General features: G+C 44.9%; 1 protein-coding gene across 1 annotated transcript; it reads left to right on the top strand.

The window, feature by feature from the left end:
• The first annotated feature begins 1610 nt into the window (after positions 1-1610).
• Positions 1611-24424, top strand: LOC135276025 (uncharacterized). The gene is made up of 6 exons (XM_064378945.1): positions 1611-1667; positions 3980-4127; positions 18885-19107; positions 19849-19946; positions 20049-20167; positions 24323-24424. The coding sequence occupies exons 1-6, from the start codon at positions 1611-1613 to the stop codon at positions 24422-24424; spliced, it is 747 nt and encodes a 248-aa protein (XP_064235015.1).
• The last annotated feature ends 712 nt before the right edge of the window (positions 24425-25136 follow it).

Here is a 25136-nt window from a genome sequence, read left to right as displayed (position 1 = left end):
AGTTGATGAAATCAACCAGGATATAGAACAAAAAAGACAGCAGAGCTGGGCATGGTGGTTTACGCCTGTAATCCCAACACTTCTGGAGGCTGAGGTAGGTGCATCACCTGAGGTCAAGAGTTTGAAAGCAGCCTGGCCAATGTGATGAAACCCCATCTCCACTAAAAATACAAAAATTATCCAGGATTGGTGGCATGCGCCTGTAATTCCAGCTACTCAGGAGGCTGAGGCAGGAGAATTGCTTGAACCTGGGAGATGGAGGTTACAGTGAGCCAAAATCGTGCCACTGCGCTGCAGCCTGGGTGATAGTGAGAGTCTGTCTCAAAAAAGAAAAAAAAAAATAGACAATGGAAAGCAAGAGAGAAAAACGATAAGGCAGTTACAAGATCAACTCAAGAAGACCATTATCTGACAAACAGGAAAAACAAGAAATGAGAAAAGAAGAAATTATCAAAGAAATCCTAAGCAAAGATATATTTGACTGAAAAGATAAGGGAGTCCAGACTTAAAGTACCCCCAAGTGCCCCACACAATCAATGCAAGAAAATCCACAGCAAGGTACATTATATTAAAAAGTTTAGAACATCAGTGTTAAAGAGACCCCAGGAGCTTTCAGAGAGAAAAATAAATGCCTTGTGCAGAAGAATGAGAATCAGACTGGTAGTTCTGGATGCTAGAAGACAAAGAAGTCTTAAAAATTCTGCAGGAAAATGATTTTTAATCAAATTCTGTGCTCAGTTAAATTGGCAGTTACATGTAAATGTGGCATATAGACATTTTCATACGAGGCTCAGAAAGAGTCTCTATGCATTCTTACCTGGAAAGTATTATATGTTGCTGTAAAACGAGGGAGTGACCAAGAAAGAAAGTGGGACTCCAAGCCAAGGAAGGCTGAGAGGTCTGTTGTTGGTGGGTGGATGGAGAGGAGGCTGAGGTAGTAACCAGTGCAGATTGGAGAAGGAAAGGTGGCACTGGGGTGGTGTGTCCCTTGGGAGAAGATAACTTTTATATTGTCTGTTGTAAGAAAAAGCACATGGTTAAACACAGAGAATGATTGACTACATCTGGGAGAAAATTGGGAAAATTCAATATTCAGCTTTGAGATGTATTAACCCATGAAAAACCAGAAAAAATGATTGGAAAGAAAAGGCTGTCATATTATCATATTTTACTGAATTTAAGTTACCATTAATAGTGTAAAGTTTGTTCTCGCTGAGTTTTAAAGGAAGAAACTGAGGCCAGCACAAGAAGATCCAATACGAAGGGTTTATTCAGGCTCCCGGGTGAGGTTCTGCAGTCTGACAGGAGGGGCCGGCGAAGTCGCACGGACTCCTCTCAGACATGGGGTTTTACAGGGAGTGAAATGGCTCAATTGGTTTGGGAGAGCAGGGTGTGGGCAAAGCAGGACTACCATTGGGTATGGTTACAGGGCTCTGTTTGCATACAGGACTTGGCTGCTATTGGCTAGTAAGACTCAACTGCTATTGGTCAATAAGACTTGACTGCTATTGGTTTGCAAGAGGCTAGGGTTACAAGACCTTGTTTGCATACTGGGCTCTTTAAGGGAAGGCCAGGCTGTGCGAGCACGGGAGAAGGGAACATGCCCGAGCATGTCTGAGCTTGCCCGAGCTCATCCGGGCTTGTCCGAGCTTTTGGATAAAAGAGGGGTGGGTTTTGCGTCCGAGCTCCCGGCGAGGCAACCGGCCTTACAAATAGCAAAACATATCATTATTTTAAGAGGAAAACAGTGTTTATTGTTAAAAAGGCAAGCTGTAAGTTGTAAAACACATCCAAATTTCAGAGATGTTACAAAGTTAAAAAAATGTACTTTTTGGAATTGATGAAAATAGTGCCTTATTTGGCTTTGTGGCAAGTATTTTGATGCAGATTATTGATTTAACCACAAATTATGATGCAAATTTATTGTGAGGCTGAGGAGAGAAAAAGTGTGGAGTATGGGTGTTCACCTGTGGGAAAATATAAGTGCTAGATATGCATGTGCCAAAAAAGAAAGGCAAGATTTAACATCTAGATTGATAAATTGATAAATCAAGGATTAGCAGCATTAATCAGACATATGAACATAGCCAAACAAAGGAACAGCTAACATAGTTGAAAATGGTGGCCTCCAGACACTGGTCTAAGGTTGGTTGGATTGGGTTCTGGTGAAGTGATTTAGAGACTGCTAGTTTTCATTAGGAGCCTGTGGCCCATAATGCATGTTTAACACATATATGTTACATTGATGTAAACAAAGGTAAAAGAAAATCCACACAGACACAACCTTTTTAGCACTTAGGAGTGGGACAGATATGGGAGATTTAGGGCCCCCAAATCTACTCTCTTTTTAAGGTACTTTATCCAGACTTAAGGTTAAGATATAATCATACCCTGCTTCTGGCTTTCAGGAAGACACCAGGCACCCCTCCCTGTATCTTCCTTCCCTCTTCCTCCAAAATGAAAGTACACCTAAGGATGGCACAGAGTCCTCTTTTTCTTTTTGTTTTTTGAGATGGAGTCTTGCTCTGTCACCCAGGCTGGAGTGCAATGGCAATCTTGGTTCACTGCAACCTCCACCTCTTGGGTTCAAGCGATTCTTCTGCCTCAGCCTCCTGAGTAGCTGGGATTACAGGTGCACACCACCACGCCTGGCTAATTTTTGTATTTTTTTAGTAGAGATGGGGTTTCACCATGTTGGCCAGGCCAGTCTCATACTCCTGACCTCAGGTGATCTGCCCACCTTGGCCTCCTGAAGTGCTGGGATTACAGGTGTGAACCTGGCATGCCAGTGCCTGGCCAGGATGGCACAGAATCCTCTTACCTCTGCAGTAAGGTGTGGAGTTTACACATTGTTCCACATATTTCTTTTTTGTTTGTTTTTTTGAGACGCCCAGGCTGGGGTGCAGTGGCACAATACTGGAATCTCTGCCTCCTGGGTTCAAGCAATTCTCATGCCTCTTGAGTAGCTGGGTTTTTTTTTTCTTTTTAGACTTTTATGTTAGATTCCAGGGGTGCATGTGCAGGTTTGTTGCAAGGGTATATTGTGTGATGCTGAAGTTAGGGTTATGATTGAACCCATCACCCAGGTAGTGAGCACAGTACCCAATAGGCACTTTTTCAGTTATTCCCCCTCTTCCTGTCTCCCACTTGCAGTAGTTCCCAGTGTCTGTCATTCCCATCTTTATGTCCATTAGTACCCAGTGTTTAGCTTCCACTTGTAAGTGAGAACATGTATTTGGTTTTCTGTTTCTGTGTTAGCTCACTTACAATAATGGCCTCCAGATGCATCTATGTTACTGCAAAGGACATTTCTATTTTATGGGTGTGTAGTATTCTGTGGCATTCCACGTTTCAACCCATTTTCTCCTCACCAGCACCTTGTCAGTTAGGTGGTACGATCACCACCACTTTATTAGTAAAACACCAGGGGTTCTATGCTGCTTGCTGCACAGAAAGTCAATCACCTAGATGACCGGTATTGCTGAGGAAGAAGGCTTTAATCAGGTGCTGCAGAGGAGGTGGGAGCTCAGTCTCAAATCCAACTCCATCTCCCTAACTGACTAAAACTAGGGTTGTATATAACAGGAAAGAAATGTTAACAATGTTTCAAAAAACAAGAACTAGGCAGGGGCTAGGAAGCAATCATCTGGCCAAGGGGTCAGGCATCTCATTGTCTGGTTGTGGTGAGCTGCTGAGTTTCAGTGATTTGATACTTTTTGAGAGGTCTGAGGGATCCTTTCCTGAGGAAGGAATTCAGATCAAACAAATGTAAGTTTCAAGCTTTAAGACTAGAAGGGTCAATTTCTGCGTTTATACAAAAACAACTGTGTATGGGATTCCTGGGTAATTTCAGTTTCACACCTGTAGGGACTGAGGCTGGAGAGGCCACTGAGGCACTCTTGGCCCCAGTGGTATTTCTTTCTCCTCTTGCTAAAGTGTGGTGGTCATCTTGTGCTGTTCTGTCCCGGTGATATTTTAGAGGAAAGAGGAAGAGGAGAGGAAGCGAGGAGAAGAGCAGATTCACCTCCAGGAAGAGCAGAGGGCAAAGGAGCTCTACTGGACCCTGAAGCAGGCCCAGCTGCATTGCCAAGCCAGTGAGAAAGAGGAGCGAGAGTGGGAAGAACAGCGTGAGTAGAGCTTGTGCCTCGGACAGGAGACCTAGTCCTGCCTCCCACCCACCTCCTCCCACTGCTGACTTGCTCAGTCATCATTTCTGTTCACTCACTCACCCCATCAGCCTTTACCTGGGCCTGGCCATGTGCTCAGTCCTGCTAAGAATTTAGAGGGTAAGTTAGGTTTCACCCTTGAAGAGATTACCTGCCTGTTGGGGATATTTCTTGTATTAAAAAAATAAAATCCTAGCCTGGACAATATAGTGAGACCTGTCTCTGCAAAAAAAATAAAGAGTATTAGCTGGGCATGGCGGTGGCATGCACCTGTAGTCCCAGCTACTCAGGAGGCTGAGTTGGGAGGATTGCTTGAGCCCAGGAGGTCCAGTCTGCAGTGAGCTCTGATCATGTCACAGCACTGCAGCATGGGTAACAGTGAGACCTTGTCTTGTATTCTATGTTTACTGAGTTGCCAATAATTTCCTGGCTCTGTACTAAGCCTTGGGGATCCAGGGATGAGGAATCATGGTCGTTATTTGTAGAAACTCATCAACAGGAGCAGCAGATAGACACACACACAGACAAAGGGCTTGGAGGGAAAATGTAGCATATACAACGTGGCTATCCTGGTGGGGCTCCAGAAGAGGTGTCATGAAGCGAGGCTTGCTGGTGACACAGGAATAAGCAAGTCAAAGAGGCTGGGGAGGGCACTGTAGGTGGCAGCTCCAGGATGGGCAAAGGCTTGGTGACATAGGAACACGGCATGCCTGGGAAGTGTGGTGGTAAGAGTTTGGGGAGTGTCAGGTTGGTGAGAAGCTAGGTGGAGAAGGGAAAGTAGAACTTAGTTTGGAGGGCAAACTATAGTTTGCTTCCCTATATGCTGGGATTTGTTTTATTTGGGTATGGTAAGACATACAGGCTCAGAAATGTTGCTTGTGAAGGAAGATGTTTTTACTTACAGGTCCCTAGAGACAGGAGGCATGGCAGGCCATGCAGAACCACATGGGGAAGCCCCAGGGTGGGTCAGGAGGCAGAGGGAGTAGGGGAAAACATGGGCAAGAGTGTTTATTGTGATTTCCTTGGGAAAGGTAAGGAGAGGCAGGCTAGGCAGTTTAGGATTGGCCAGTGTGAATAACTTCAGTGAGCTCTTGGGCATAGGGGCTGTCTCTAGTTTTGCATCATCTGGCTGTGGGGTGATTAAGGCAGGGAGACAGTGGCTCAGAGTGTGAAAGCCCAACAAGGGAGGTAGTTGTGGGGATGGGCTTTGGATTGATGGGTTTGCATATGAAGGTGCTCTTGCAGGCAAGCCCTTTTACTCTCCCTAGGAATTGGCTATCCCTGAAAGGGGCAATCTCTCCAGAATCAGGAAGGCCTCAGATGTCAAAAAATCAGAAGATAGAAAAAATGAAGAGGCATGAATAATACATGAGGACAATGGGAAACTTCCAAAGGCTAGTGACAGGATTCTGGCAGGATTTTGGGAAGAGAGCAAGGAGGAGGTTATTGTGATGGTACACTTGAGTGATGATTGCAACTGGGTCATATGGGGAGAGCAGAGATGTGAGGTGTCTTCTACTGGCCAGCCTTCTGCTCCTCAGCATGTCTTTTTTTTTTTTTTTTTTTTTTTTTTTTTGAGATAGAGTCTCGCTCTGTTGCCTGGCTGGAGTGCAGTGGTGCGTTCTCAGTTTGCTGCCATCTCTGCCTCCTGGGTTCAAGTGATTCTCCTGCCTCAGCTTCCTGACTAGCTGAGACTACAGGCACGTGCCACCACACCCAGCTAATTTTTGTATTTTTAGTAGAGATGGGGTTTCACCATGTTGGCCAAGATGGTTTCCATCTCTTGACCTTGTGATCTGTCTGCCTCAGCCTCCCAAAGTGCTGGAATTACAGATGTGAGCCACTGAGCCCACCCAGCACGTCTTAATTTTATGCCAGATTCATTAAATAGACTTGAAAAATTGAGATACAATTTACATACCATAAAATTTAATGGTTTTTAGTATATTCAAAAAGTTGTGTGGTCATCACCATGTAATTCTAGAATATTTGTCACTTCCCAAAGAAACAATGTATTGATTAGCAGTTACACCTCCCCCCACCATATCCCTGGAAATTACTCATCAATTTCTGTCTCTAGATTTGCCTATGATGGACATTTCATATAAATAGCATCATACATTATGCAGCTTTTGGTGTCTGACTTCACTTAGCACAACGTTTTCAAGGTCCATTCAGGTAGCAGCTGTCATTCCTTCCTTCCATTTTATGGCTGAATAATATTCTAACATATGCATATACCACATTGTTGTTCGTCCATTAACAGTTGATGAACATTTGGGTTGTTTTCACTTTTTGGCTATTTTGAATAATGATGCTATGAACATTTGTATACAAGTTTTTATGTGAATGTATATTTTCAGTTCCCTTGGGTATTACCTATATGCCTAGGAGTGGAATTTCCGGGTCATGTGGTATTTTAGTCCATCTTATATGTCTGTCACTGAATATCTGAGGCTGAGTGACTTATAAAGAAAAGAAATTTATTTCTTAGAGTTCTGGAGGCTGGGAAGTCCGAGGTTGAGGGGCTGCATCTGGTAAGGGCCTTCTTGTTGGTGGGGACTCTTCAGAATTCTGAGGCAGTGCAGGGCATCACGTGGAGTTGCAAAGTTGGAAGGGGCACTGAGAACCAAACCAGCTTTTTTTTTTTTGGGAGTCTTGCTCTGTCGCCAGGCTAGAGTACAGTGGCATGATCTTGGCTCACTGCAACCTCCTCCTCCTGGGCTCAAGTGATTCTTCTGCCTCAGCCTCCCTAGATTACAGGTGTGTGCCACAACACCTGGCTAATTTCTGTAATTTTAGTAGAGACAGGGTTTCATCATGTTGGTGGTCTCGAACTCCTGACCTCAGGTGATCTACCTGCCTCGGCCTCCCAAAGTGCTGGGATCACGGGCATGACCCACCATGCCTGGCCCAAACCGGCTTTTATACAGATCTGCTCTCTTGATAGCTAACCGACTTCCGTGATAACCCATGAACCCATTAATACATTAATGCATGAAAGGATTAATCCATTCTCGAAGGCAGAGCCCTCATGATCCAGTCACCTCTTAACTGCCAGACTGTTTTCCAAAGTGACGGCACCATTTTATATCCCTACCAGCAATGTACAAGGGATTTAATTTTTTGACATTCTTGCCAACCCTTGTAATTTTTTTTGTGTTTTTTTTATTATAGCCTTTCTAGTGTGTGTGAAGTGACATCTCATCATGGTTTTGATTTGCATTTCCCTAATTACTAATGATGTTGAGCATTTTAAAAATGTGCTTTATGACTGTTTATATATCATCTTTGGAGAAATGTCTATTTAAATTCCTTACCCATTTTTGAATTTTCATTGTTGAGTGGCAAGAGTTCTTTATATACTGTGGATATTAATCTCTTAACAGAAATATGGTTTGCAAATATTTTCTCCTATTCTTTGGGTTATCTTTTTACTTTCTTGATAGTTCTTTGAAGCACAAAAATTTTAATTTTGATGAAGTTCAATTTATCTATTTTTTGGTTGTTTATGATTTGTATCATATCTAAGAAACCATTACCTAATCCAGAGAAGGTCACATTGATTTATACCTATCTTTTTTCTAAGAGATTTACAGTTTTAGCCCTTACATTTAGGACTTTGATCCATTTTGATTTAATTTTTTCAAGGGTTCCTACTTCTTTTTCATATGGCCATACTAATTGTTCAAGGACCATTTGTTGAAAAGACTGTTCTTTCTCCATTGGATGGTATTGGAACTCTTGGTGAAAATCAGTTCACCAAAAATGTGTCTGTACTCTTTCTCTCTCTCTCTTTTTTTGTTTTTGAGACTGGGTCTCACTCTGTCACCCAGGCTGGAGTACAGTCACGTGATTTCAGCTCGCTGCAACATTTGCCCCATGGGCTCAAATGTCTATCCTCCCACTTTAGCCTCCTGAGTAGCTAGATGTGCACCACTATGCCTGGTTATTTTTTTGTATTTTATTAGAGACAGAGTCTCACCATGTTGCCCAGCCTGGACTCAAACTTCTGAGCTCAAGCGATCTGCCTGCCTCGGCTTCCCTAAGTGTTGGGATTATAGGTGTCAGCCACCACTCATGGTCTCTTTCTGTACTCTTAACCTTATTCCATTGATATATATGTTTGTTTCTTTTTTCTTTTCTTTCTTTCTTTTTTTTTTGACATGAAGTCTCACTCTGTTGCCCAGGCTAGAGTACAGTGGTGATCTCGGCTCACTACAACCTCCGTCTCCTGGGTTTAAGCAAGTCTCCTGCCTCAGCCTCCCGAGTAGCTGGGACTACAGGCGTGTGCCACCATGCCCCCTAATTTTTTTTTTTTTTTTTTTTTGTATTTTTAGTAGAGATAGAGTTTCACCATGTTGGCCAGGATGGTCTCGATTTCTTGACCTCGTGATCTGCCCACCTCAGCCTTCCAAAGTGCACGGATTACAGGCGTGAGCCACCTTGCCTGGCAAATATATTTCTGTTTCTTATGCCAGTACCACATAGTCTTGATTGCTGTAGCTTTGTTGTATGTATAAGACCTCCATGTTTGTTCTTTTTCGGGATTATTTGGTGATTCTGAGTCCTTTGTAGTTCCATATACATTTTAGAATCAGTTTGTCAATTGCTACAATAAAGGTAGCTGGAATTTTGATAGTGATTATATTAAATCTGTAGATCAATTTAGAGAGTATTGTGATCTTAACAATATTTAGTCTTCCAATTCATAATCACAGAATGTCTATTTATCTGTCTTTGAAAATCTCTTTCAATAATATTTTATAGTTTTCAGTGTAGAAGACTTGCTCTTGTTTTGCTAAGTTTGTTCCTAATTGTATACTCTTTCTGATGCCGTTGTAATTCAATTGTTTTCTTAAATTCATTTTTGGAGTGTTTATTGCTAGTACATAGAAATGCAATTGACTTTTGTATATTTATTTTCTTTCCTGTAACCTTACTAAACTTGTTTATTAGCTGGAATGCATCTTTTTGTGTATTCCTTTTGATTTTCTATATACAAGATAATTTCATGTACAGATAGAGATAATTTTACTTGTTCCTTTCCAGTCTGGATGCCTTTTTTTTTTTCTTTTGAGACAGAGTCTCACTCTGGCAGGCTGGAGTGCAGTGGCACAATCTCTGCTCACTGCAACTTCTGCCTCCTGGATTCAAGCGATACTCCTGCCTCAGCCTCCCAAGTAGCTGGGACTACAGGCACGCACCACCATGCCCAGCTAATTTTTGTATTTTTAGTAGAGATGGGGTTTCACCATGTTGGCCAGGATGGTCTTGATTTCTTGACCTTGTGATCTGCCTGCCTCAGCCTCCCAAAGTGCTGGGATTACAGGCGTGAGCCACCTTGCCCAGCCCTGGATGCCTTTTATTTTGTCTTCTTACCTAATTGCTCTGGCTAGAACTTCCAATGCTATTGTGAACAGAAGTGGCAAAAGGCATCCCTATCTTGCTTCTGATGTTAGAAGTAAATTTTAAGTCTTTCACCATTTTGTTTTGTTTTGTTTTTTTGAGACAAGGTATTACTTTGTCACTCAGGCTGGAGTGCAGTGGCATTATCTCAGCTCACTGCAGCCTCAACTGCATGGGCTCAAGTGATCCTCCTACCTCAGCCTCCTGAGTAGGTGGGACTACAGATGCACACCACCACATCTGGCTAATTTTTGTATTTTTTTTTAGTGATGGGATTTTGCTGTGTTGCCCATGCTGGTCTCAAACTCCTGAGCTCAAGAAGTCTGTCCACCTCAACCTTCCAAAGTACTGGGATTACAGACGTTAGCCACCATTTAATATGATGTTAGCTGTGGGTTCTCATACATAACTTTGGATTGAGGAAGTTCCATGCTTTACTAGATTGTTGGGTGTTTTCATGATGAAAGGGTGTTAGATTTTATCAAATGCTTGTTCTGCATCTGTTGAGATGATCGTGTGTTTTTTGTTCTTTATTCTATTAACATGGTGCATTCCATTGTTGAGTTTCATATATCGAGCTAGTCTCACATTCCTGGGATAAATCCCACTTCTTTATAGCATATAATCCTGTTTATATGTTGCTAGATTCCATTTGCTACTATTTTGTTGAGCAAGTTTTGCATCTGTATTCATAAGGGATATTGGTCTGCAGTTTTATTTTCTTTTGATGTTTTTGTCTGGTTGTGGTATCAGGGTAATAATACTAGCTTCAAAGCACAAGTTGGGAAGTGTTCATTCCTCTTCTGTTTCTCATGATGAATTTGTAAAGAGGAATTAATCATTCTTGAAACATTTAGTAGAATTCACTAGTGAAGACATCTAGTCCTCAGGTTTTTTTGTTGGAATTTTTTTGACTATGAATGTAATCTCTTCATTTGTTACGAGCCTTTTTCTCTTGAATAAATGCTCCCTGAATTCCTATAAGCCTTTGGTTAATTTCTAACAATCTGAGAAATTTGGTTCTCAGATTGTTAGAGAACCAACATCTCTAACAAGGGTTTTCCAGTGTTCTCATTGTTTTATGGAGGAGAGGATTTTCAGAGGTCCTTAATTCATCTTTTCCACTGCTATCTTTTTAAACTGACATATAATTAATTTGGTGTCAGTCTTAAAACACCCAGAACTTCTGGGACAAATTTGGAGCCATAACTGGGCAGTTGGGAAGATGGATAGGAGGGAAGTATTTAATTTTGAGTTCACTCTTTTTTGTGTTCCAAGTGACCTAGCATGTAATCAAATGCTAGAAAAGAAATAAATCAAACAAACTAAAAAAATTAAAAATTTTAAATTTAATTTTTATTTTGTACATTTTTTGCCCCATGAGGCAGTTGCAATTTTTAAGACACCAGTGCTCCGTCTGCTTCTCAGCATTGATGTCCTCAATCAGATTTTCCTAAGTCCCTTGGGCCCTGGCAGACAGAAGGCTGTGTGCCCAGGCCCAGAGCAGAGATTATCCTGAATGCAGATGTCTCAGAGTACCAATGCCAGCACAGTGCAGTGCAAACCTTGTCTCTCAACAAGGCCTTCTGTTTCTCTCTCCTAGGGACTTACTGTTATATTTACAAAAGAGCTTGAAAACTGGGCAGTCTTTGCTCTCCAAGTTCCCTTATGGCTGCTGTTTTCACATATGTTTATGCTGAAGCCCACTGGGTAAGGAAGGTGTGAGCAGCTGCCTTGGGTGAGGAGAGTGATGGGGGTGTGGTCCCTGGCCCCCTGAATCCTCCCTGCATTCTGCAGCTTTAGGGACCCCTCTGTGAAACCCTTTGGGCTGTGTGTAATATATTTTCAACACTATTGCCCTGGCCTAGTGGCTGCCTTTAGCTTGAGATTTTTTTTCTCTTAAAGAAAATTCCCTTCCTACCTGAGTGACCTCTGCACTCAGAGGCTCTCAATCAATGAAAGCCTGAGATTGTGCTATCCAGATACAGCCAGATCTCAGGCCCACCCCAGCAGTGTAAACAGGACAGACTCCTCTGTCCTCTCCTCTTGGAGCACCAGAGTAGCGAGTCCACCTAGCTCTTCAATTCCTCCTTAATAGCGTGTTCAGGGAGTAGTCCTGTCATTGGTTTGTGGGAGCCTGTCATTGGTTTATGGGAGATGGACAATGATTGGTTACCTCTATTTGGAACAAGAATGGAATCACATTGTGGAATGCATGTGTATGCAGTTGAAATTACAGTGGGATTTTGCTATTAAGTCTCCATCCCAGTTACTTGGGTATTGGTGTGCCCTTGGGCTGAGGAGGAAAATGTGGGTGGGGTCTGTCTGTATTCAGGACTATGCCTCCTTTTCTCTGTTGGGACCTGGGTATCACTGTTACCAGTTACTTCTTCCTTTCCGAGTTAAAATTATACAAATGCAACATTGTGGTCAAAGCTCATTTTTTATCCAGGAGAGGCTCCTAGGTGATGCCTCAGGGGCATATGGTCAGGAGAGAATGTTCCCCAAGCTCATTGATAACCGCTCGGCAGCTGCTCTTTAACTGTTTCATGCCCATTCACGCATGGGTTGGAGTTGTTTTAAGAATTGCCAAATATTGCTAAAAACTGCGCCCTCACCAAATTCATCTGAATGCCCCAAACCCTGAGAGTTCACAAAGCCTTAGGACATTCATTACTCATAAGCTAAGAACAGCTTCACAGCAGAGCACTGGCATTTATTTAACTGATAAGGAAACTGAGGCTCAGACTCAGTAGGGAGATTGGGGCATTAGACTCAAATGAAGCGTTTTCTTTTTCCTTTCTCTTGGCCTAGTGTTCTGACCTGCAGGTTAGGTATCTCCAAAAGCAACTTGTAGGAGGGATGTCTTTGGTCATTGGCCTCATAGGCTTCCAGGAGTCCATGAAGTTCCTCATGGATTCCGTCCTGTGAGTCTCTTAAACATACTGCCAGGTGGAGTTCCCAGGACTGCTGAGGGGTGGCTGAGGTTGCAGGAAAAGCGAGCAGACATTATATTCCATAACAAATTTGTTTGAAATAACAGAATAAAGGTAGACGGAGGCTCTATCTTTACTGAAGCTCAGTGCTGGTGGCAGCTCAACCTTGAGCTTACTCACAGAACGTTTCCCTGCAATGCTTCCTCCTGCCGCTTGGGGGAGATGCTCATCATCTGCACCCAGTAAGACTGAGGAGCAAAGTATACGCTTGGTCTTCTGTAACCTTGGGTTCTGCATCTGCAGATTCGCTCAACCTCTAATAGAAAATATTTGGAAAAAACAATAAAAATAACAACATGATAATACAAACAAAAACACAGTATAGCAACTATTTACATAGCATTCATATTGTATTAAGTATAATAAGTAATCTAGAGATGATTTAAAGTATATGGGAGGGTGTGAATAGGCTATGCGCAAACACTACACCATTTTATATAAGGGGCTTGAGCATTCATAGATTTTGGTATTCATGAGAGATGGGGAGTGGAAGAGGGGTTTCCTTGAACCAATCCTCTGAGGATGCCAAGGGACAACTGTATATCAATTGAGTTTTACTGTATGCCATACCTACTGTATGCCAACCATTGTGTTAGACATATTTTCTCCCCTCAAAAATCTCACAACCTGGAAGAAGAGGTTTACTTGCACAAGTTACAGTTCAACAGGTAGGTGTTCCAACATAGGTTTGAATAAAATAAATGGGGAGGTTTTTATTTTACTTTATACAAACATAAGTTTGTATAAAATAAACAGCAGGCACAGTGGCTCTTGCCTGTAATGCCAGGACTTTGGGAGGCCGAGGTGGGCAGATCACCTGAGGTAAGGAGTTCAAGAACAGCCTGGCCAACATGGTGAAACTCTATCTTTACTGAAAATACATAAATTAGCCAGGCGTGGCAGTGTACACCTGTAACCCCAGCTACTCCGGAGGCTGAGGCAGAAGAATCGCTTGAACCCAGGAGGTGGAGGTTGCAGTGAGCTGGGATTGTGCCATTGCACTCCAGCCTGGGCAACAGAGCAAGACTCCACCTCAAAAATCAATCAATCAATCAATAAAATAAAATACATGGGGAGAGAGTGAATTCCTTTGAGAAGAGAGAGCATTTGGCAAGGCCCTGCAGAGGAAATGGCATTTGGTTCAGGGAAAGTGGGACATGGTGTCATAGCAGGAAGAATGGCATTGAGCAAAGCCAGGTATTGAGTGCATAGGTCAGGGCAGTGTGGTGGCAGCCTAGGGTTCCAGTGATGAAAAATGAGGCTAGCATAACCATTACTAGCATAACCTTGAGCAAATTCTTGTTCAGTTGCTCAGTTTCCTCATTTGTCAAACGGGGTTAATCATGTTGAGCTGAGGCCTGTTGGGAAGGTGAAATGAGAGAGAGAAAGTAACAGCGCTTTCTAAATTGTAAAGGTCTGTGTTCATGAAGTGCTCTTCTTTTTTAGCTACATGATGGGATGGAAAGTTAAGAACCGGGCTAGTGTCTCATTAGGGATGGTGAATGGAAATCGTCTGATCCAGGAGCTGCCTGATTGCTCATTAATGTACTGTGTGGCAACTGAAAATGAGAAAGCCTCTGAAAAACAGAAAAGATGTGATAATTCAAGCCCTGTGGTTTTGGTTCCTTATCTTAGCCTTTCTTAAAGAATGATGAGTTAAACTCCAGAGCCTGTCATTCAAATCCAACAAAACCATTCTGCTCTCAATTAATTTAATATGAAAGATATAGTGGGCCATTAATCTATGGGGGAGCAGCGGTTTTTGATAAAACACCCAAATTAAATTCTCCAAGTTAGAAAAAAGGGAAATTATCCCATTTAGTATCACTTGAATACCATTACTTATTCAGTTCAACAGAGAATTCAGTTATTCAGCAGAGCTCTGGCTTCTGCAACACTCTGCATACATCAGGCACAGAAATTCATTTCATAGTTTTTCAGCTGTGAACTTGTAGGAGTGTGGAGTTAGATAACATCTAGTTGCCTCTAGATTTAGAGATGAGCTAGCCTGACTTGACAAATGATATTATTTGTAAAAATTGGGCATTTATCATTGCTGGTGTTATTTGGTTAGAAATGTAAGCAGGATTTTGGAGTCATCAGCGGGACTTGTGTTCACCTCTGGCTCCTTGACCTGTATCATTCTGGTTGCGGCCTTTAACCAACAATCTGCATACTGGTTGCCAGGTTGTTGACAGAGCAGAGTGGGAAACGTGGGCTCAGGCCCAGGTCGGGCTCCAGTGATGTGGGTTCCATTTCCTTTCCTCTTAGAAAAAGGAGTGTGCCCTAGAGTCAGGGTCAGTGATACTAAAATACTCTAGGCTTGAGACAGGGAGAGCCAGAAGGGGCTTGTGGGGGTAGAGTCTGGCCTGGGAGTGGAGTGAGCACAGCAGAATTCTGGGCTGGGAGGACAGCTGAAGAAGACAGAAGGGCTTTCTCTATTTCTTAATGGGAATGGGACATCGTGCAGTTTCTTTTTGGACATAACTGGCTTGAAGTGCTCCTTACACTCGAGATGCCACATGTATTTGGTATTGTAACCCGGAATAATGCCAGCCTGAGTCCCCTGTGGCCGATGTGTGCCCTGCTTAGGATTCTCTCTCCTCCTGAATGGCTCAGGAATCCCTGGGGGCTTTATGTTTCCTGGAAGCTGAGTCATTCCAACATTCACTTGGGTATGTGAAGTGCTCTGGTCTTAAGGAACTCCTGCAGTGGCTTCTGGAGGCCACAGGGGGTCACTGTCTGCAGCCATCAGGCCTTGCCTGCAGGATTCAGGACCACAGGGTGGTTGGCTGCAGACCTCAGAAGCCTCAGACAGGGGTTGAGAGAGCCTTTGGCCCAAGTTTAGCTGTGGGTGAACTTTGCTTACCTCATCTTGAGTGCCAAACCCATCCTTCCACCTGGGACCATAACTCCTGCAGGCTGAGTCACAATAGGCCTATGTGGTCTCTTCAGCTTCTCAGCTGCCTGTTTTCTCTCCCCAGGGGTCCGAGGCTTTTCCTGTTCACACTTGTTTTTCCCATTCTCTGATGGGAGCCCCTGACTCCACACATCCCCTCCGCTCCTGCATCACTTCCCATCTCCACCCAGGGACGGACCCTTCTAAAGGTGCCATTCCAGCCTCTCTATCTCACAGCAAACACAATAATAATAGCTAATACTTAAAAAACCTAGTCCATGCGACGGCCTTCCAAGCCAGCTGTGTACTGTCCCATTTACATCGGAAAGCAGCCCAGAGATGTGCCCACTTTATAGACAAGGAAACAAGGTGTAAATAAGGTAATTCAGGTTGCCCAAGATCACACAGAGCAGAATTTAAACACATCCACATTCACATACAATTCAAATCTTTACTGATGTCTTTCCTCATATTATAGGATTATTCATTAATTTTCAGGGACATTGTTCTATTCACCCAAGGGATTACTACAAATTGATGTTGCTTTGAAGCATTGAGTTTCTCTGCAAGATGTAACCAGATCATCTGAATTCTATAGGACATTGAGCCTTTTCTGTCTGGGCAGGGGAGTAGGGTGAGCCTGAGATTTCTGAGCTGACCAGGATTGGTCTGCGTTGGTGAACACAGCTGCACAGAGGCAGGTTTGTAGCTTGGTGGGAGCGTGGTGGAGCCACAGTGCAGAGTGTGTGTGTGTGTGCTGGGGAGGGAGCCCACTGAGCTGAGAAAGTAAGGAAAGCAGACAAGGCCCTTCTCAGGGCCTTACCTGGCAGGCCAAGGTGTTTGTATTTTATTCTATCTGCAGTGAGAGCTCCTGAAGGCTTTTGAGGAAGAGAATGGTAAGATTAGAGCTGGGCATTAGGAGAATGGATTTAGTCTTTGTGTGACAAATAGTTCGGGGCCCCACCTGCCTGGATTCCAAAAACGAGGCTTCCTAGTCTGCATACAGTTTCCTTCTGCATCCTGCCTATCTGTCTGTCACTGAATGTCACTGTCTCTCAGGGGGCTGTAATCTTCCCAAAGTCACTGGTCCTTGCAGGGCACAAGCTTCTAATTTTTAATTTGTGGTCTAATGACTGCAAAGCCCATCCCGGGACATCCTGACCTTGTTGGAGCCTTTTGTCACAATGCAAGGCAGGTATCATGATGTTCTTAGGGTTTGGAACTTACAGAACTCCCTTTTGAGTTTTAGAAGCTGCAACATACAGATGTCTTTTCAGGGCCACTTGGCAGATACAAACCCTTCCTTGAGGAGCACAAAGATAGGAGGCCAGAGAGAGGGGTGTCTTGAAGTCTTGTAACATAAGGAGTGACAAACCGCTGAAACCTCAGTATTCTCTCTGGAATGGCCTCTTCATTCCTTCTCTGGAGAACTCTTACTGAAATTCCCACACCCAGTCAAATTCTCTCCTGCGATGGCTGCTGGCTCCCTGGCAGAATGCGAGGCTGCTGCTCCTAAACTCTGACAGTACTTTACTCGTCTCTTTTTAAAATGATGCTCACTACTTTCTTCATTATGCTAGAGATACTTGTTTGTCTTATTTTCCCAGCTTACCTCTGAGTGCCTTGAAAGAAGGGTTTGTTTCACTATTATCTTTGTTTCCAGCTCAGGGCCTAGGGCAGCGCTAAATACTTAATTGAGTTCAATCAGTCATACAAAAATGTGTATCACCTGCGGACTGCGTTCTTGGCACTGGAATACAGCAATGAATAGACCAAAGCAAACGCTCCACCTGCCCTCGTGGAGTTCACAGCCTAGTCGATATTCTGCATGGGACACCCATGGGGGCACTTCCATAAATACCTTCTGAGGGACAGACTTCCTGCTGTCTTCCTCAGATCTGGGAGATATTCTGTTCCCAGAAAGGGTTCTTTGACAACTTGTGAAGTAGAAATGTTTTCTTTCAGAACAGGGCAACTGACCTTTATCCTGCAAATACTAACAGAGAGCACAGTTCTTGGTAGGTGCCTGCTGTGCATGTGTTGAGTGTCATTGGATAGACACAGACTAAGATTTTACTCCAAGGAGAGAAGGTGACCCACTAGGGCTGGGGCAGTCATTAGCATGGTACAATTAGAAGAACAAGGCCAGCAAGAGTTTCATATTGCAAAATAATTGGATTTTAGAGGCAGATAGGGGCCTGCCAAGATGCAAAGAGACTAGGAAATAATTGGTTTTCATTCCAGAATTTGCCTCTAATGGGTTTTGTTCCCTTTTCTGCATTTTCCCAGTCTCAGGCCTCCCTTTGAGAAACAGCAACACACAGATGTCTTTTCATGGCCACTTGGCTGAGACAGGCCCCTTCCTTGAGGAGCACAAAAAGATGGAAGAGGTCATGCATGGTGGTGCATGCTTATAACCCCAGTACTTTGGTGAGCCTGAGGTGGGAGGATCACTTTAGCACAAGAGTTCAAGACCAGGCTGGGCAACATAGTGAAGCCCTGTCTTTACAAAAAATTAAAACAATTATGTGGGCATGGTGGTGCACACCTGTAGTCCCAGCTACTCAGGAGGCTGAAGTGGGAGGATTGCTTGAGCCTGGGAGGTCAAGGTTGCAGTGAGCTGTGATTGCACCACTGCACTCCAGCCTGGGTGACAGAGTGAGAGCTTTGGTGTCAGATACACAGGGTTTTAAATCGAAGGTAGCTTGAGTGGTGGAACCATGGGGTGGAAAGAGCTATGTGGGATTTAGAGCCAGGCACACCAGATTCCCATCCGGGCTCTGCCCCTTATTAACGATTTACTCTGGGCAAGTTACTTAACCTCCCAGAGGCTGCTTTCCTCACCCATAAAGCAGAAACGGTGATGTGCCCTCCCTGGGTGGTTGGGGAAGTCTCCTAGTGAGATAATACAGGGAAGGCACCAAGCCTTGGCACCGTCAATGTGGGTGACGGTGGTGGTGTCTGGAGGTGCTGGCCACCTTGACAGGTGAGCTGAGTGAGCAGAGGATTTGAGAGCACTCCCAGGAAGAAATACATAGGGAGATGGAAATTTCTATCCTAGGGTGGTTTGGTCATTCTGGAATGTTGTCACAGGAACAATCAGACAACCCTAAACTGTCAGGGTATCTTCACCTCTGTAGGGACAGACTTGTCTTTACCTCTGTAGGGACAGGCTTGCCCTAGGGCTGCTGCTACGGCTGGGCAGGGCCTGCCCTCTTGTTCTGGGTTCTGAGCTTCCTTGCAGCCAGGTGAATCTTGAGGTTGCTGAACTATTAGATTGGTGCAAAAGTAATCGCGATTTTTGCCATTATACGGCAATTATTTTTTCATCAACCGCATACATTCTGTCTCAGCTGGCGCAGTGCACCGCCTGGGCTGCGGATCTGGGCTAACGCTCTGTCTTCCTCTTTCCAGTGCGCCGGTCCAAAGCAGCTGATGAGGAGAGGAGCCGCGAAGCCCAGCGCGCCCGGGACGAGTACCGACGCCACTCGCTCCGTGCTATCCAGAAGGGCACGGTCGCCGGCCTCAGCTCCATGTTCCAGGAGCTCGGCCAGAGCCACGAGCAGGAAGCAAGACTCTACCATCACCTCCCGGGCCCAGGTCCGCCGCCGCCGCCGCCCCTCGCCCTGACCGTCAGGTGAGTCGGGGCTCCGCATTGGCGTGGTTGGGGCAGGGGCCTTGGATTAGGGCATGGGACACCGGGGTTTCAGTCCCGGTTCTGCCCCAGATTTGTTGTGCAATTTAGGGCTAGCATTTCCTCTCTGGACCTCAGTCCCAGTCTGGGATAGGAGAGGGAGGAGCGGTGTGGAGGTTGGAGAATTGTAATAACTTTGGACTTCTGGGGGCCTTGACCTTTTTAAGGTCAAGGATTCCTTTTTTTTTTTTGAGACAGAGTCTTGCTCTGTCACCAGGCACCAGGCTGGAGTACAGTGGTGCAATCTTGGCTCACTGCAATCTCCGCCTCCTGGGTTCAAGGAGATCAGCTCCCCTAGTAGCTGGGACTACAGGCGTGCACCACCACGCCCAGCTAATTTTTGTATTTTTTAGTAGAGACAGGGTTTCACCATGTTGGCCAGGATGGTCTCGATCTCTTGACCTTGTGATCCGCCCACCTCGGCCTCCCAAAGTGCTGGGATTACAGGCGTGAGCCACCGCGCCCGGCCAAGGATTCCTCTGAGAATCCGAAGAAAGCTGTATACCTTCTTTCCCCTAAAATGTGCATATATAAAGACCTAGAATGTTTGCATACAATTTAAGACTCTAGGTTAAGACCTAGAGTCTAAATACAATTTAAGACCCCAGGTTAAGAACTTGTAATGAGACCTCAGATGGGTGCAGCATGGCGGCAGCCTGGACACCTCGGCTTGCTGCCTCTCAGAACCCCAGGCAGCGCCGGTTTATCTCCAATTGGAGTGGCAGCAGGTTTAGCACGGATGGATGCAGGAGGGTCCTCACACACATTTGTGTTCCCTGATGGTTAGTTTGGCAAGGGCACTTAGGTGACCAAAAGTGCCAGGACCAAAGGTTAGGAGGTTGCAGGGAACCTCTCTTCCTTCTACCTGTGGGTCCCCACCTTAGGCCAGCCCCAAGGTTTGGCCTCTCTCCTCTTGGGTGCTCCCCTCCCCCTACCACTGCTGAACAACCACCGTCCCCAGAAGGGCCAGAGGCTGAGTGGTGAGCACCTGCCGGCTCCTCAGGTAATCTGCAGAAGAGTCTGGTCACCCCCAGATAATGAAGGGGTGTCTGAATTTTGCTTCAGTTGGGGTTTGGGGTTACTCATAACTTTCTTCTCCCTTTGCCTGCAGTCTAGGGATGGTTGATGATGTTTTCATTTCTTCCCTCCCTCCTTCCCACCTGTTCCTTTCTTGTCAAGTATAAGATTCTCAAACCAGAAGGTTTAAAAAGGGATACTGAGAAGTGGCTGACTCACTCTGTCATCCTCCATCTACTCTGTTCCCTCTTCTTCCAGCCGTAACTACTGATTCTTAGTTTTTATGTATCTGCCCACTTTGTTTTTGCAATTACCAACATGAAAGGCCTTATTCCTCCTCTTTTTTTTGTATAAAAGTTTGCTTATTATGTATGGGGTTCTGCACTTTGACTGCGTTCCCTCATTTAACTAGTTTTTAGAAGGCTTTTCATATCAATTCTTACATTTTATTTAGGGTTTATTTTTTTACAGGTGCATAGTATTCTACTGCACAATGTGCTGTAAATTCTTTTTATTGTTTTATCTTTTCCTTATTGATTTCTAAGAACTCCTTAAATCTTAGGGAAGAGGATTCTTTTGTCAGTGATAAGCATTCTTTCTCCATTTGGCAGTTATTTTTTGATTTTCATGATGAAATATTTTGTCATGCAGAAATTCTTATTATAAAGTCAAATTTTCTTTTATACTCTTTCTTTCCTTTCTTCCTCTCCCTCCCCCTCCCCCACTTCCTTCCAGCTAAAGTCTCACTCTGTCTCCCAGACTGGAGTGCAGTGGCACTATCTTGGTTCACTGCAACCTCCACCTCCCGGGTTCAAGTGATTCTCCTGCCCCAGCTTCCGATTAGCTGGGATTATGGGCATGTGCCACCATGCCTGGCTAATTGTATTTTTAGTAGAGACAGGGGTTCGACATATTGGTCAGGCTGGTCTTGAACTCCTGACCTTAGGTAATCCGCCCGCCTCGGCCTCCCAAAGTGCTGGGATTATAGGTGTGAGCCACCGCACCCGGCCTCTTTTATATTTTCTAAATTTGGGGGCATAGTTAGAAAAGCCTTCTCACCATTTATACTTCTTAAAAGAAACCTAGAATTTATTCCTAAGGCCCATTTGACGGAGCCACATGGACCGTGGTGCAGCCTGGCTTCGGGCTGTCTGCGTGCAGCCAATAGGGGAGCAGTGGTCTCACTCCGGAGTGAGCCCCAAGCAGCTGTGCACACAGGTCAGCAGGCCCAGGCAGTGAGAGGGCCCCCTCATCAGCCTCTCTCCTGTGGCTGCCCCATGGGGCAGGTCCCCATGGCCTCACTGCTTTAATCTCTGTGGCGCCTGCCAGGACACCTCCACTGTCTGTGCTGAGGGACACGTGTCACTTATGGGAGGAAAGGTTCAGATTTAGGAGTGAGGCTTTGGGCCAAGTGGCCTCTTGGAATACACATCTAGTATTTATACTCTTTCTTTTTTTCGGAGTTATGAGTATTTATTATCCTTGTTTTAATAACATTTATTTAATTGTACAATTATTAGATTTAACTTTTTATTTTTTTAAGACTGAGTCTTGCTTTGTGGCACAGGCTGTAGTGTAGTGGTGGTGCGATCCTGGCTCACTGCGGCCTCCACCTCCCAGGTTCAAGCGATTCTCCTGCCTCAGCCCCACAAGTAGCTGGGATTATAGGCGTGTAACCACCACACCCAGCTAATTTTTGTATTTTTAATAGAGACGGGGTTTCATCATGTTGACCAGGCTGGTCTCGAACTCCTGACCTCAGGTGATCTATCCACCTCGGCCTCCCTAAGTACCGGGATTACAGGTGTGAGCCACTGTGCCTAACCTATTACATTTAAGTTTTAATGACGGCTGTGTTTAACAAATGGCTTAGAAAATTCCTGAAAATTTAACCATCAGCTTTTGTGGACCAGTACACAAGCTGCTCACATGTCTTTTTACCCAGACCCTACTCTTTTTTTTTTTTTTTTTTTTTTTTTTTTTTTTTTTTTTGAGACGGAGTTTCGCTCGTTACCCAGGTTGGAGTGCAATGGCGCGATCTCGGCTCACCGCAACCTCCGCCTCCTGGGTTCAGGCAATTCTCCTGCCTCAGCCTCCTGAGTAGCTGGGATTACAGGCACGCGCCACCATGCCCAGCTAATTTTTTTTTTTTGTATTAGTAGAGACGGGGTTTCACCATGTTGACCAGGATGGTCTCGATCTCTTGACCTCGTGATCCACCCGCCTCGGCCTCCCAAAGTGCTGGGATTACAGGCTTGAGCCACCGCGCCCGGCCAAGACCCTACTCTTTACTTCTGGTATGACTTTGGCTAGTAATTTCACTGCTAGAATCTATACTAAGGAAATTAGCTGCAAATTGAAAAAGTGCAAAGATGATTATCATAGCATTATTAATAATGGCAAAAAGTCAGAAGCAATGTAATTGTTTAGTGAATTTTGGTTAAGTCAATTCATTGCAATGTTTTCTGGAATTAAAAGTGACTTTTTTGAAGGTTTAATAACAAGAGAAAATGCCATCGATTAGCTGAAAAAGAAAAAAGAAGTGCAAACTATCTAATTTATATAGAATGATCAAAATTTTAAGGTAGATAAATGTAGCATTTATATTCTGGGGGAGTCAGATTCCCTGCTTAGAAATTCTCTGCTTAGGAACAGATTCACATCGACTGCTTAGAAACAGAGGGACGAGAGTGAGTGAATATATTTTTTGCTGTTATATATAACTTCCTATTGCCTTCTAAGGAAAGCGAGTCCTAGAAACTAGAGGAGTTTTTCCCTCTGAGCACAGCTATTTTTTGGGGAATGCAAATGTGGAGGAACAGGCTGGGTGAAGTGGGCTGCCTTGCGCCGCTTGATGAGGAGGAAAGACAGCTGAGGTTACTGAGAAGGAAGAGTGATTGGGAAGACAGGCCGGCCGGCTGGCTGGCTGTTGGGCTGTAGGGGATAAAGGAAGGTCCAGAGAGGCAGTGAGCGGGAAGACAGCGTGTGGAGGCCAGCTCCGCAGATGACGGCTGTAAGCCATGCAATGTAACCTCACCCTCTGTCCTTTTTCTGACATCTTTTCTCAAATCTACAGCGTTCACTACTGTGTATGTGCATGCGTGTGCATGTGCGAGTGTGTTCAGTTTAGGGCAAGTAAAGAAATGCCCCGTGGATTTATTCTGGGTTTGTAAGGAGGTGTGCTGAGCAGTGTCAAAGTGTGAGTACAGGGCAAATACAGAGACCACATGAGGGGACAGCTGGCATTAATTTTCTTTTTTTTTTTTTTTTTTTTTTTTTTTTTTTTTTTTTGAGACGGAGTTTCGCTCTTGTTACCCAGGCTGGAGTGCAATGGCGTGTTCTCGGCTCACCGCAACCTCCGCCTCCTGGTTTCAGGCAATTCTCCTGCCTCAGCCTCCTGAGTAGCTGGGATTACAGGCACGCGCCACCGTGCCCAGCTAATTTTTTGTATTTTTGGTAGAGACGGGGTTTCACCATGTTGACCGGGATGGTCTCGATCTCTTAACCTCGTGATCCACCCGCCTCGGCCTCCCAAAGTGCTGGGATTACAGGCGTGAGCCACCGCGCCCGGCCTAATTTTATAAAAAACAAGGATAACCGTGAATTCTAAATGCCAGTACTATTAGGTGGATAGCAACGACAAAATAGGAATTTCCCAGGCTCCTGTGAGTTGGAAATGGCGAAGAGGCTGTGGTTGTTCAAGGTGGGCTGTGGCCTTGTTCCTCAGGCCACACTCTCTTTTGAGACAGAGTCTCACTCTGTTGCCCAGACTGGAGTGCAGTGGCACGATCTCAGTGCACTGCAACCTCTGCCTCCTGGGTTCAAGTGATTCTCCTGCCTCAGCCTCTTGAGTAGCTGGGATTACAGGTGCCTGCCACCATGCCTGGATAATTTTGTATTTTTAGTAGAGACAGGTTTCACCATGTTGGCCAGGCTGGTCTTGAACTCCTGACCTCAAGTGATCCACCTGCCTCGGCCTCCCAAAGTGCTGGGGTTACAGGCATGAGCCACTGCGCCCAGTCCAGATGCTGTATTTTTGTGCCATGAATTCATGCACCGTTGCGTGACTGCATCGTACTTCACCACATAGTTCTGGATGTCTGTCATGTGTTGTGTGCTGCCAGTTCTTATGTGCTTTCAGTGTAGCCCAAGTGCAGCGGGGTCTCATGTGGTACAGTCTACGTACACATCCCGGAACTGCAGTTCAGACACGAAAGCAATGACCATCTTGGCTCACCTGTGAGAAAACTTTAAAACGTATCTACTCCCTCCTCTGAACTCTTCTGTGCTCCTCCTCCTTCTGCCCTTCGTGCCTTTAGTCCCTCACCCATCCATCTTTAGTTACCAATGTGTGGTTTCGTTTCCTTCTGCCTCCGTTTCCTCTGTCATACTTTTTATTTTCTGGGCAGGGAAACTTAGCCATTTCCAGAGCAAATCGAGGTTCTCTGGTTTCTCTCTCTCTGTTCATTGTCCTGATTCTGCCTCACGAAAGTGCAGGAGTTGTGGCAAAGGCTGGCGTCCCCGCAGAGAGCAGGGAGGGAGAGGTAAGGAGTGGACAAGATCCCAAATTTTTCTGAGGGAAAGAAGGGGATGGGACACACTCAGTTCCTAGCACACGAGCTCCTGTCCTGTCAGGAGCCTCCTTCATCCATGCTGGTATTTATACCCTGGCCATGCTCGAGAGAAAATGTGCCTTTTCCTTCCCTCAGACACCTGCTCCTAGCCTCTTCATTCCCACCTGTGTAGCTGTTTTTTGCAGCAATCGATCACAGTTTTCTTTTAAATAAATAGTAACAGCTGGTACACTATAATCTGCAAACTGCCTTCAAGTACCTGGGCTGTTTTAATACTCTTTGTAGGCATGGATGCGGGCACTGTGCTTATTCATTCCCTCATGGCCCTCCCCTGCCCCTTCTTTCACCCCTCTTCCTCCTTCTTCCTTTACCTTCCTCTCC

The sequence above is a fragment of the Aotus nancymaae genome, unplaced genomic scaffold, assembly GCF_030222135.1.
Source record: "Aotus nancymaae isolate 86718 unplaced genomic scaffold, 86718_ANA_hifiasm-v0.15.2.pri h1tg000020l, whole genome shotgun sequence".
NCBI lineage: Eukaryota > Metazoa > Chordata > Mammalia > Primates > Aotidae > Aotus > Aotus nancymaae.
This window is presented reverse-complemented; position numbering and strand designations above follow the sequence as displayed.